General features: G+C 46.1%; 1 protein-coding gene across 4 annotated transcripts in view; it reads left to right on the top strand.

Moving 5' to 3' along the window:
- The window catches only part of RAD18 (RAD18 E3 ubiquitin protein ligase), a 543,966-nt gene that overhangs the window by 460,277 nt on the left and 70,058 nt on the right, over nt 1-13,631 (top strand). The window contains exon 13 of one of the 4 annotated variants that reach the window (XM_063941262.1): nt 13,507-13,607. The exons of the other annotated variants lie outside the window; for them this stretch is intronic. Coding sequence (XP_063797332.1) covers nt 13,507-13,591 — 85 coding nt within the window. The 3' untranslated portion in view covers nt 13,592-13,607. The remainder of the gene's footprint in view (nt 1-13,506; nt 13,608-13,631) is intronic. 4 annotated transcript variants of the gene reach the window in all.

Here is a 13,631-nt window from a genome sequence, read left to right as displayed (position 1 = left end):
TTTGTGCCCTGTCTCCTGCGGAGCCGCTATTCCCCATGGTCCTGACGGAGTCCCCAGCATCCACTACGGACTATGAGAAATAGATTTATCGGTAAGTAAAATCTTATTATATATAATATGAGTGGAAACTTCCATATAGATGTCAATTTAAAAAAATAAATAAAAATAAGTTGAGATTCTTTGCAGCTACAATATTATTATTCAATTGCTTATTAAACAAGTGAGTAGCCTTGTTGGATCCCTAAAATTAGCTTGCTATATGGTTTTAAGACTTGTAACGTGTAATATAATGTCCATTTAATGAGTGCAAAAAGGCCGACATGAGTTTTTCACTTTTCTTTTTTTTTACTTTTTCATACTTTACGATCCACGTGGACTACAATTGGGAACGGTAACCTGTGCCGAGCGCAGCGGAGCAACTTGCCCGAAGCATGGCAAGCGAAACGAGCCATATGAGGGGACACGGTGCACTAATTGGGGTTCCCGGTCACTTTACAAAGAAAAAACATGAAAAACTCATGTTGACCTAATGGCCGTGTCGACCTATCTCCAGTGTCGACCTAGCCACTGTCGACCAATAGGTGTTGACCTAGACACTGTCAACCCTGAGTCCCATACCCGCTGCTATAACCCGTCGAGTTTTTCTAGGTTAAAAATTATAAAACTTGGAGGTTCCGGATCATAGGCCGACAGGTCAACCCCATATGGTCGACGGGTATAAGAGGTCAGCATGTCAAAGGTTGACAGTGCTTAAGGTAGACAAGTTCAAATGGTTTACATGTGGTTACATTTAGAAAATGACACAAAGAACTAAAAATAAAAACTTGTATTGACCTTTTTTGTGTCGACCGTTTCCATGTCAACCTTTTTACTGTGTCCACCTTTTGTCCCTTTCAACCTTTTGTGATGTCGTTCAATTAACCCTGTTGTCTTTTTGAGCTGGTCGTCCTATTGACTGTAGACCTATTTCTGGCCGACCCAATGATCCGCACCCCCTCCCCTTGTGTAGGGGCACTTGTACAAAATAAAAATATTTTTTCACAAAAAAAAATTTTTTTTATAAATGAATCTCTAAAATGTTGCAAAACATTACTGTATAGAGATGGGTGAGCGCCTATAGAAACAATTCCTCCCTTCTCCATGGTGCTAATTTGCAGAAGTTTTTGCATACGCTTGCGCCATATTGTCATGATTTTCCTGATTTTTAGCTACATCCGAAGTAGTATATTTTTCCAGAAACGAAGTAGTATATTTTTCCAGAAACAGATATTTGGCTCCTTTCTGTTCCTTCTAGATGGCCCCCTAGTTTTGCATAGAATCCTTCCCTTTGGTGTGCTGCCATGTCTTGCAGATTCCCATTCCTATGCATTCCGAGCGTAGGTGTTCCAGAGTAATCCTTATACAAACCCTGGACAGATGGACTCGGGAAGAGGGATGTGTGCGAGGATAATCACTGTTTATTTCTGTTTCACTACACCTGATGGAAAACGCTGCTTATTTGCATATTCCTCTATTTCTGTAAAGACAGACAGAACGCCGCAAGCAATTTACATGTTTATAGAATTCTTTTCAAAACTTTTCTCTCGTCACTGCTTTCATTCTGTAGCAGGCTTCTGTATATTATCACATGGGCAGAGTAATTAGCTAGTTTACAGGAGACATACGATATGACTGGAATATTCTTTGTAAAAGTACTGCTGAGTATGTGTGTGCTATTTAATGGATAATAAGTACTTTTCCCCTAATAGGCCCTTTCCTGTACAAACCTCAAGTTACACAATGACCTCTTTCTCTTAGCTGTTTCATTGCACCCTTGCAGACTCAGTTGGCTGTGATGGGAAAATAAGATTTTACTTACCGATAAATCTATTTCTCGGAGTCCGTAGTGGATGCTGGGGTTCCTGAAAGGACCATGGGGAATAGCGGCTCCGCAGGAGACAGGGCACAAAAAGTAAAGCTTTTTCCGATCAGGTGGTGTGCACTGGCTCCTCCCCCTATGACCCTCCTCCAGACTCCAGTTAGGTACTGTGCCCGGACGAGCGTACACAATAAGGGAGGATTTTGAATCCCGGGTAAGACTCATACCAGCCACACCAATCACACCGTACAACTTGTGATCTAAACCCAGTTAACAGTATGATAACAGCGGAGCCTCTGAAAGATGGCTTCCTACAACAATAACCCGAATTAGTTAACAATAACTATGTACAATTTATGCAGATAATCCGCACTTGGGATGGGCGCCCAGCATCCACTACGGACTCCGAGAAATAGATTTATCGGTAAGTAAAATCTTATTTTCTCTATCGTCCTAGTGGATGCTGGGGTTCCTGAAAGGACCATGGGGATTATACCAAAGCTCCCAAACGGGCGGGAGAGTGCGGATGACTCTGCAGCACCGAATGAGAGAACTCCAGGTCCTCCTTAGCCAGAGTATCAAATTTGTAAAATTTTACAAACGTGTTCTCCCCTGACCACGTAGCTGCTCGGCAAAGTTGTAATGCCGAGACCCCTCGGGCAGCCGCCCAAGATGAGCCCACCTTCCTTGTGGAGTGGGCCTTTACAGATTTAGGCTGTGGCAGGCCTGCCACAGAATGTGCAAGTTGGATTGTGCTACAGATCCAACGAGCAATCGTCTGCTTAGACGCAGGAGCACCCATCTTGTTGGGTGCATACAATATAAACAACGAGTCAGATTTTCTGACTCCAGCTGTTCTTGCAATATATATTTTTAATGCTCTGACAACGTCCAGTAACTTGGAGTCCTCCAAGTCACTTGTAGCCGCAGGCACTACAATAGGCTGGTTCAGATGAAATGCTGACACCACCTTAGGGAGAAAATGCGGACGAGTCCGCAGTTCTGCCCTGTCCGAATGGAAAATCAGATATGGGCTTTTGTAAGATAAAGCTGCCAATTCTGACACTCTCCTGGCAGAAGCCAGGGCTAGAAGCATGGTCACTTTCCAAGTGAGATATTTCAAATCCACCTTATTTAGTGGTTCAAACCAATGAGATTTTAGAAAATCCAAAACTACATTGAGATCCCACGGTGCCACTGGAGGCACCACAGGGGGCTGTATATGCAGCACTCCCTTAACAAAGGTCTGGACTTCAGGGACTGAAGCCAATTCTTTTTGAAAGAAAATCGACAGGGCCGAAATTTGAACCTTAATAGATCCCAATTTGAGACCCATAGACAATCCTGATTGCAGGAAATGTAGGAATCGACCCAGTTGAAATTCCTCCGTCGGAGCACTCCGATCTTCGCACCACGCAACATATTTTCGCCAAATTCGGTGATAATGTTGCACGGTTACTTCTTTCCTTGCTTTAATCAAAGTAGGAATGACTTCTTCCGGCATGCCTTTTTCCATTAGGATCCGGCGTTCAACCGCCATGCCGTCAAACGCAGCCGCGGTAAGTCTTGAAACAGACAGGGACCCTGCTGAAGCAAGTCCCTCCTTAGAGGTAGAGGCCACGGATCTTCCGTGATCATCTCTTGAAGTTCCGGGTACCAAGTCCTTCTTGGCCAATCCGGAACCACTAGTATCGTTCTTACGCCTCTTTGCCGTATAATTCTCAATACTTTTGGTATGAGAGGCAGAGGAGGAAACACATACACCGACTGGTACACCCAAGGCGTTACCAGCGCGTCCACAGCTATTGCCTGCGGATCTCTTGACCTGGCGCAATACCTGTCCAGTTTTTTGTTGAGGCGAGACGCCATCATGTCCACCATTGGTCTTTCCCAACGGGTTACCAGCATGTGGAAGACTTCTGGATGAAGTCCCCACTCTCCCGGGTGAAGATCGTGTCTGCTGAGGAAGTCTGCTTCCCAGTTGTCCACTCCCGGGATGAACACTGCTGACAGTGCTATCACATGATTCTCTGCCCAGCGAAGAATCCTTGCAGCTTCTGCCATTGCACTCCTGCTTCTTGTGCCGCCCTGTCTGTTCACATGGGCGACTGCCGTGATGTTGTCCGACTGGATCAACACCGGTTTTCCCTGAAGCAGAGGTTCTGCCTGGCTTAGAGCATTGTATATTGCCCTTAGTTCCAGAATGTTTATGTGAAGAGACGTTTCCAGGCTTGTCCATACTCCCTGGAAGTTTCTTCCTTGTGTGACTGCTCCCCAGCCTCTCAGGCTGGCGTCCGTGGTCACCAGGATCCAATCCTGTATGCCGAATCTGCGGCCCTCCAATAGATGAGGACTCTGCAACCACCACAGAAGAGACACCCTTGTCCTTGGAGACAGGGTTATCCGTAGGTGCATCTGAAGATGCGACCCTGACCATTTGTCCAACAGATCCCTTTGGAAAATTCTTGCGTGGAATCTGCCGAATGGAATTGCTTCGTAAGAAGCCACCATTTTTCCCAGGACTCTTGTGCATTGATGTACAGACACCTTTCCTGGTTTTAGGAGGTTCCTGACAAGCTCGGATAACTCCTTGGCTTTTTCCTCCGGGAGAAAAACCTTTTTCTGAACCGTGTCCAGAATCATCCCTAGGAACAGCAGACGAGTTGTCGGCATTAACTGGGATTTTGGAATATTCAGAATCCACCCGTGCTGTTTTAGCACTTCTTGAGACAGTGCTAATCCCATCTCTAGCTGTTCTCTGGACCTCGCCCTTATTAGGAGATCGTCCAAGTATGGGATAATTAATACGCCTTTTCTTCGAAGAAGAATCATCATCTCGGCCATTACCTTTGTAAAGATCCGAGGTGCCGTGGACAATCCGAACGGCAGCGTCTGAAACTGATAGTGACAGTTTTGTACAACGAACCTGAGGTACCCCTGGTGTGAGGGGTAAATTGGAACGTGGAGATACGCATCCTTGATGTCCAAGGATACCATAAAGTCCCCCTCTTCCAGGTTCGCTATCACTGCTCTGAGTGACTCCATTTTGAACTTGAACTTCTTTATGTACAGGTTCAAGGACTTCAGATTTAGAATAGGCCTTACCGAGCCATCCGGCTTCGGTACCACAAAAAGAGTGGAATAATACCCCTTCCCTTGTTGTAGAAGAGGTACCTTGACTATCACCTGCTGAGAGTACAGCTTGTGAATGGCTTCCAAAACCGTCTCCCTTTCGGAGGGGGACGTTGGTAAAGCAGACTTCAGGAAACGGCGAGGTGGATCTGTCTCTAATTCCAACCTGTACCCTTGAGATATTATCTGCAGGATCCAGGGATCTACCTGCGAGTGAGCCCACTGCGCGCTGTAATTTTTGAGACGACCGCCCACCGTCCCCGAGTCCGCTTGAGAAGCCCCAGCGTCATGCTGAGGCTTTTGTAGAAGCCGGGGAGGGCTTCTGTTCCTGGGAAGGAGCTGCGTGTTGCTGTCTCTTCCCTCGACCTTTGCCTCGTGGCAGATATGAATAGCCCTTTGCTCTCTTATTTTTAAAGGAACGAAAGGGCTGCGGTTGAAAAGTCGGTGCCTTTTTCTGTTGGGGAGTGACTTGAGGTAGAAAGGTGGATTTCCCGGCTGTAGCCGTGGCCACCAAATCTGATAGACCGACTCCAAATAACTCCTCCCCTTTATACGGCAAAACTTCCATATGCCGTTTTGAATCCGCATCGCCTGTCCACTGTCGCGTCCATAAAGCTCTTCTGGCCGAAATGGACATAGCACTTACCCGTGATGCCAGTGTGCAGATATCCCTCTGTGCATCACGCATATAAAGAAATGCATCCTTTATTTGTTCTAACGACAGTAAAATATTGTCCCTGTCCAGGGTATCAATATTTTCAATCAGGGACTCTGACCAAACTACCCCAGCACTGCCCATCCAGGCAGTCGCTACAGCTGGTCGTAGTATAACACCTGCATGTGTGTATATACTTTTTTGGATATTTTCCATCCTCCTATCTGATGGATCTTTAAGTGCGGCCGTCTCAGGAGAGGGTAACGCCACTTGTTTAGATAAGCGTGTTAGCGCCTTGTCCACCCTAGGAGGTGTTTCCCAGCGCTCCCTAACCTCTGGCGGGAAAGGGTATAATGCCAATAATTTCTTTGAAATTATCAGCTTTTTATCAGGGGCAACCCACGCTTCATTACACACGTCATTTAATTCTTCTGATTCAGGAAAAACTATAGGTAGTTTTTTCATACCCCACATAATACCCTGTTTAGTGGTACCTGTAGTATCAGCTAAATGTAACGCCTCCTTCATTGCCAAAATCATATAACGTGTGGCCCTACTGGAAAATACGGTTGATTCGTCACCGTCACCACTGGAGTCATCGCCTGTGTCTGGGTCTGTGTCGACCGACTGAGGCAAAGGGCGTTTCACAGCCCCTGACGGTGTTTGAGTCGCCTGGACAGGCACTAATTGATTGTCCGGCCGCCTCATGTCGTCAAACGACTGCTTTAGCGTGTTGACACTATCCCGTAGTTCCATAAATAAAGGCATCCATTCTGGTGTCGACTCCCTAGGGGGTGACATCCTCATATTTGGCAATTGCTCCGCCTCCACACCAATATCGTCCTCATACATGTCGACACACAGCAGACACACAGGGAATGCTCCTAACGAAGACAGGACCCACTAGCCCTTTGGGGAGACAGAGGGAGAGTTTGCCAGCACACACCAAAAGCGCTATATATATATCAGGGATAGCCTTATAATAAGTGCTCCCTTATAGCTGCTTTGTTATATCAAAATATCGCCATAAATGTGCCCCCCCCTCTCTGTTTTACCCTGTTTCTGTAGTGCAGTGCAGGGGAGAGACTTGGGAGCCGTCCTGACCAGCGGAGCTGTGAGAGGAAATGGCGCCGTGTGCTGAGGAGATAGGCCCCGCCCCTTTTCTGGCGGGCTCGTCTCCCGCTATTTAGAAAAATTAGGCAGGGGTTAAATATCTCCATATAGCCTCTAGGGCTATATGTGAGGTATTTTTAGCCTTTATAGGTAATCATTTGCCTCCCAGGGCGCCCCCCTCCCAGCGCCCTGCACCCTCAGTGACTGCCGTGTGAAGTGTGCTGAGAGGAAAATGGCGCACAGCTGCAGTGCTGTGCGCTACCTTTTGAAGACTGCAGGAGTCTTCAGCCGCCGATTCTGGACCTCTTCTGACTTCAGCATCTGCAAGGGGGCCGGCGGCGTGGCTCCGGTGACCATCCAGGCTGTACCTGTGATCGTCCCTCTGGAGCTTGATGTCCAGTAGCCAAGAAGCCAATCCATCCTGCACGCAGGTGAGTTGACTCCTTCTCCCCTCAGTCCCTCGCTGCAGTGATCCTGTTGCCAGCAGGAATCACTGTAAAATAAAAAACCTAGCTAAACTTTTTCTAAGCAGCTCTTTAGGAGAGCCACCTAGATTGCACCCTTCTCGGCCGGGCACAAAAATCTAACTGGAGTCTGGAGGAGGGTCATAGGGGGAGGAGCCAGTGCACACCACCTGATCGGAAAAAGCTTTACTTTTTGTGCCCTGTCTCCTGCGGAGCCGCTATTCCCCATGGTCCTTTCAGGAACCCCAGCATCCACTAGGACGATAGAGAAAGATGATTTCCTCTTATTCTGTATACCCCCCACCACGTGCATGGCTTTAGAATGTATTACGACTTACAGGGAGTGTCAGTCAATGGCATATTCCTGAAATGCATATTCCAGGGACTCTGTCCCAAATCCAGTCTTACCAGCTTCCACATTGGTGGTGATGCACACTTGGCCTATGCACTTACACCATTACTGCACAGGACCATTCCGTCGGCAACTAAAGATGTCGTTTTGGGCAGAATCAGATTAGAAAAGTAACAGAAGGATATCTCATTTATTCGCCCCGTTCCCATGTTGCATGTAATGCTCCAGGAACAGATATGAGATAAGTTTTTGGTCTGGGGAAGGGCAGTTGGAGCTTTGGGAACCACAATATTAGTCTATAACAATGCATCTCTGTCTCAGGATGGTTGGAGGAACTGCGGCATCCATTGGATCTTTAACAAAACTTTACGCTATGACGGAACTATGCTTTAATACATTGATATGTTTCTCTTTTAGTACCTGCGTGGTCAACAACCTTGTAATCTCTCTATTGGCTTTAATTAGAGAATTAATTCCCGCCTGCAGATTAATCTCCTTACTGTGCATGAAGGCCCCTGATGAGGTTATATTGTGCTGTCCTGTCACTTCTGCCCATACGGAGACCCTTTGAGATAATCCAAAAAGTATACCTTTACACTGGACAGTTACTATTCCCCACATGTTGAATTAGACAATTACTGGAACAGTGCACACAGATCATTAAACCTTTTATGTTATTTGTGGTAGCCTTAAAGCAACAATCACACAAATTATTATTGCTTTCTAGTAACTTTTAAGCATGCATCAGATAGTCATGGAGGGAAAATAAAGTGTATGGCTGACAGATGCAGGCTCTCAGACTCTCTGCATGCCATGTCATGGCAGAGGAGGGGCAGGAATTCTACAGTGCGATCAGAGCCCAGAGAGGGCATTCCAAAGCCTCTCTGCTCACTACATCATGTATTATGTGACTGTGATTGCCATGGTAGTCTATGACATTGTGCAGAATTATAAATCATTACTAGCAGCCTGAAGAAAGAACACAATGTAAAACGACAATGATCAGCATTATTTTTTGACAGTGATTTCTGTTTTTGAAAAACAAATACTCCTTAGTGTTTTCGTGGGACTTCTGATGTGAGCAAATTGTTAGTGTATAATGCAAATAGGAAATCCGTACTCTTGTCATCCCTTATACAGGTGGCTCTAGCATGGATTGCCACTATAATTACTTAAGAAACGAAGTGCAATGTATTGCTTTAATAGGTTTCACTATAACAAAATAGAAAAATATAAATAAATGACATTGTACAGCCGTCAGTCTCTCCGTGACTGCGCATTAAACTTGAGATTGGGTAATTTAGCCTGCTGGGATCTGTAGTTCCACAACAGCTGCAGAGACATAAGTCGAATTTAAATCAAGCAATCATTAAACAAATGCACGTTGAAATGGTTGTCTGGTGGTCTGTCGGAGCGGCGTGGCGGCTGGATGTCTTTACACCATTCGTGTTTCTGCCTGGCGTGAGCCGAACAAACCCAACACGTGGCTGGCTCCTGACCCGGTGCCACCAATGTGCGGGGCTCACAGCTGACTTGAGATTGTAATAACAATAAGTCGTTCTGAGGTGGCTAAAATAACATTTCATGTTTATCCTCCATTTAGCCCGTGTGCCGAACATAATAATCCAGACTATGTTTACTGAGCAAACCTGGGAAAGTGCTTTATACTTCACTGCGAGCAATGAGGCGTTTAGTAAAACGGGTTTATTTGATAAGAGTCGCTCAGCCTAAATGATTTGCTCTTCTAATATGAAATAATATTACAGGCAATTATAGCTATTTATAAATATTTCCATACGGTGGTACTTGAAAGCTGTTATGAAGTTCATTGCAGCGGTTAATCTTTTATCTGATAGGAGATTACATCCTGTCAGTTCCTGAGTGTATTCCGGTAGTTTAGTCCAGATCTGACCACTGCTTTGGGAAGACTGTTTCCATGCATTGATAAAACCTTGCCATATTTTATATTCTATATATTTTGCTGTGCAGTTGTCTCTTGTCAGCCATTGCCTATAAGAGGCTGGTAGCGTCCTTCCGTAGGTTTTCTGCCAGGAATTCTGCTGCACGTAGAATATTTTCCACCCACAAACACAACGTCCCCAACAGTTCTGTCCTGGTCTGCGTTGTTCAGCTCTTCGTGTGATTGGGACAGGCCAAGCGATGTAGAATTGGGACATGATTCACAAGCAGGCTGTATAGCTGTGAGTGCCCTGAATGCATCCAGGATTACTGAGCGGAGTGACACTGGGACACAGCTTGCTGACCAGTGCTGCGTGGGTAGGTACATGTTATGTTCTGCGCTACCATGCCAGTAATAAGTTCACTCACACCAGATAAACTGATCATATATGTCATTGCTAGAAAAAGTACTTCTTCTTATTATGTATTGTCATGGGAAACTTTGTACACCTGCTCAATTCACTCGGTACTCCTGTGACATCATCCAACTGCCAGTTTTCTTTACATTGGCTCTGAGTGATCACATGACGAAGTGATGCCCACACCAGTTTTTTTTTTTAGCCGGATCATCCATGCGGAACCTGAGGCTCTTGTCATGGCCACTAGGAGACTTGTATTACCCTAACTATGGTCGCCAATCCCGGGATCGGCGGGATCCCGGGATTTAGGGCCAAAAATGTCCGGGATTCAATCCCGGGATTGGAAGCTCCAATCCCGGGGATTGAGGGATCAGCACTGAGCGTCCAATAGGATGCTCAGACGCTGCCCGGCTTCCTTATTCCGGCTCCCCAGCGCAGCGTGAGAGGTCACCGCTGAGCTGTCAGCTGCTGCAGGGAGCCGCCAGCAGTGACGAGAGGTTGTTCCCCACCCGCCCGGCCCCGGTATATGGTGAGTTATGTGTGCGGGGCGAGGGGGCGGCCACCTAGCTAAAAGCCAATCCCGGGATTGGCCATTTTTCAATCCCGATACCCGGGATTAAAAAAAATGGCCCGGGATTGGCTTCCCTAACCCTAACCTGGTTTTGTTTTTTGTTCCCCAATGGATGTCGGCCCAAACCTTGAGCCTGCCAGGGTCATAATCTCTGACTCCAACATCTAATTTACATATGATGCAACGAAGGAGGGGCACAGTGTCATCTCAGCCACTTCCCTAGTGGAAGAGGAGGGGCTTATTGAGCTATATGCTGCACATTGCATCATCATCATCAATGCCCCCCTACTGCGCAATCACAGAGGGAACGTCAGAAATGTCAGCTCTAATTATACCTGTTAATTTCATTCATTTTTAATTAAGTGATTGCAAAGTCCTGATTTTCACATGCCTGTCCCAATTTTCTCTGCTAGAAATTGCATGGAAGGGGGTGGCTAGAGAAGTAGCATATTTTGTCCACTAGGGAATGTCTCCAGCCGTGTGATGGGTTATTATGAAGGGCTGCCTCCTCTGTATCCTATGGATGAACTTTAAGGCAAATCTGTGCATGAACGGAACTAATTTACCCAGCACAATCCTGCATTAAAGCTTTCACCTAATGCACTACACAAAGTCTGCATTAAGCAGTCAGAGTTCCGGCACCATTGCAGTGTCAGTGTATAATTGCAGTGTGTAGTTTTCCAACTTGTATACACAGGACTCAGTCTTTGCTCTGAACTCGAGGTCATGTTCAGCAAGGTGGCAGCATTCTTATTGAGAGCACAACTCTAGTTTCCTGCCTGAAGCAGCTAATAACAGTTTGGGCATTGCGTCTGTCATTTCTCCAGAGCAGCCAATGCCAAAATGCTTCACTCGCCTGATTGTGTGTAATTTGCAGCTCACTCACTGTATCAGAGCTAGACACACATCTTTCCCTGTGCCCCTCCGAAGCACATGTAACGTGCCAAGAGGTAGCAGCGAGACTGCGCTTTGTGTGTCTCCTTTGCAGCTATACCGGTATCTGCTAGAGAAATACACTCAGCCAAGAAGGTGCCTCATACAAGGGACCCCTAGTGTGGATAGTATCTGCTCGTTGCTTGCTTGAATACAGATGTCAGCAGAACCCATTACATTAAGGTGCCAGCACGCGCTGCATTTATTATGTGGTTCTGGGGAGCATGCGGGCTCCATTGTTTCAAGACTCACAGGTAATTATTACCTCAACCACAACAGAGCATCGCAGTGACAACCATACTATACAGAGAGCATCACAGTGACTGCCATACTATACAGAGAGCCTTGCAGTAACTGCCATAATAAACAGAGAGCATTGCAGTGACAGCCATAGTATACAGAGAGCATCCGTGACTGCCATACTATACAGAGAGCATTGCAGTGACTGTTATACTGTACAGAGAGCATCTCAGTGACTGTCATACTGTACAGGGCACATTGCAATGACTTCCAAACTATACTGGGAGCATCACTGCGACTGCTGTACTGTACACGGAGCATTACAGTGGCAGCCATAGTAAACAGAGAGCATCAGTGATTGCCAATCTACACACAGAGCATTGCAGTGATTTCAATACTATACAGAGAGCATTAGTGACTGCCATAGAACGCAAAGAACATTATGGTGACTGCCATATAATACAGAGGGAACCATGGTGACTGCCATAGAATGCAGAGAGCATCACAGTGACCACCTTGAAATACAAAGTGAATCTGTGAATGCCACATAATGCTGATAGGATAACATTACTTGAACACACATGGTCAGTGAAAACCAATGGCATGCTGAATAACCCATTTGCAGAGCACTAAACCAAACATGGGCCATTGTTTAATTTTTTATTTATCTTTTTTACAATTTTGATTGGCTTAAAAATGACAGCTTAAATAACTTAGCAACTAGAAGAGGAATACGCCCATACCTGCTTTCATTTCATTTTATCTTGAAGTCACCGCACAATTCAGCCAGCGCACAGGTAAATGATGTAACTGCAGCTGTGATAATGGCTTCCACATTATAGGGGCTTTTTATTTTTTTTAAAACCCTTTCCCAAATTATTACTCCAATGAGATCTCCCTTTGCTGGGACTGCAGCATTGTCTGTCTTCTGCAGGGTTCTAGAACCTCTATTCGTCAGATATATTAACTAGATTTGTGCCCCAAATTAAGACATCCAGTCTAATTCATTGGTAGTCATCTCACAGCACCCGTGTCAGACAGTGGCCAAGAGGCCACCTAGTTGGCTTCTTAAATCAATTCAGGGAGAGTAATTTAGTTATTAGGGTCATGCCCTGTTGATTTTAAATATTCAATGTATTCATTTCCCTGCTACTCTACTTGAAGGTGCAGGCCAGATTTTATTTTTAGTATTTTTATAGCAATATTCTCTTAATATTTTTTTTTACCTGTGTATCTTATCTTTCCTCTGTAGTCATTAGGGCAGTAGTACCAACTGCACCGCCAGTCCGTGTTCTGTGGGGGTTCTCTATGGTATGCCGGCGGTTGGGCTCCCGGCGACCAGCATAGCGGCGCCGGGAGCCCGACCGCCGGCTTACCGACAGTGTGGCGAGCGCAAATGAGCCCCTTGCTGGCTCGCCACGCTACGGGCACGGTGGCGCGCTACCACGCTTTTTTATTCTCTCCAGGGGGGTCGTGGACCCCCACGAGGGAGAATAAGTGTCGGTATGCCGGCTGTCGGGATTCCGGTGCCGTTATACTGTGCGCCGGGATTCCGTCAGTCGGCATACTGAAGACCACCTGTTCTGTGGAAGCCTGGCTCTGTATCTTATCTATACATTTATATAAAGTGTTGGCGCCTTTAGCTGTATCACGCCATAGATATATCGGTTACATGTGTGTCCCAGCTTCTCCTCTCTATATTAATGATGTGTCTCTGAGGGATCCCTGCAACTTCTGTTTTATCATCCTGCGGTGAATAAGTCGTCCCTTCCTAGCAGAACATGGAGCCCCCCGGCCGGCTGGCCTCACAGGCGATGGACATGTCAATATCACAGGTCACAATCAAACAGAAAGTTGTTTCTTTTTATAGGAGAGGAATAAAAAGGAAAATGTCAACGAGCGAGGAACATAAATACACCGGCCTCCAAGAACAACGGCGTGCCTCCAGCCTCTGATGCCCAGCACTATCAGGCACGTATTCTGCGTCTTCTAGTA

The sequence above is a fragment of the Pseudophryne corroboree genome, chromosome 9 (assembly GCF_028390025.1).
Source record: "Pseudophryne corroboree isolate aPseCor3 chromosome 9, aPseCor3.hap2, whole genome shotgun sequence".
NCBI lineage: Eukaryota > Metazoa > Chordata > Amphibia > Anura > Myobatrachidae > Pseudophryne > Pseudophryne corroboree.
The sequence above is the reverse complement of the archived record's forward strand: the minus strand, read 5'-3'. Positions and strand labels throughout refer to the sequence as shown.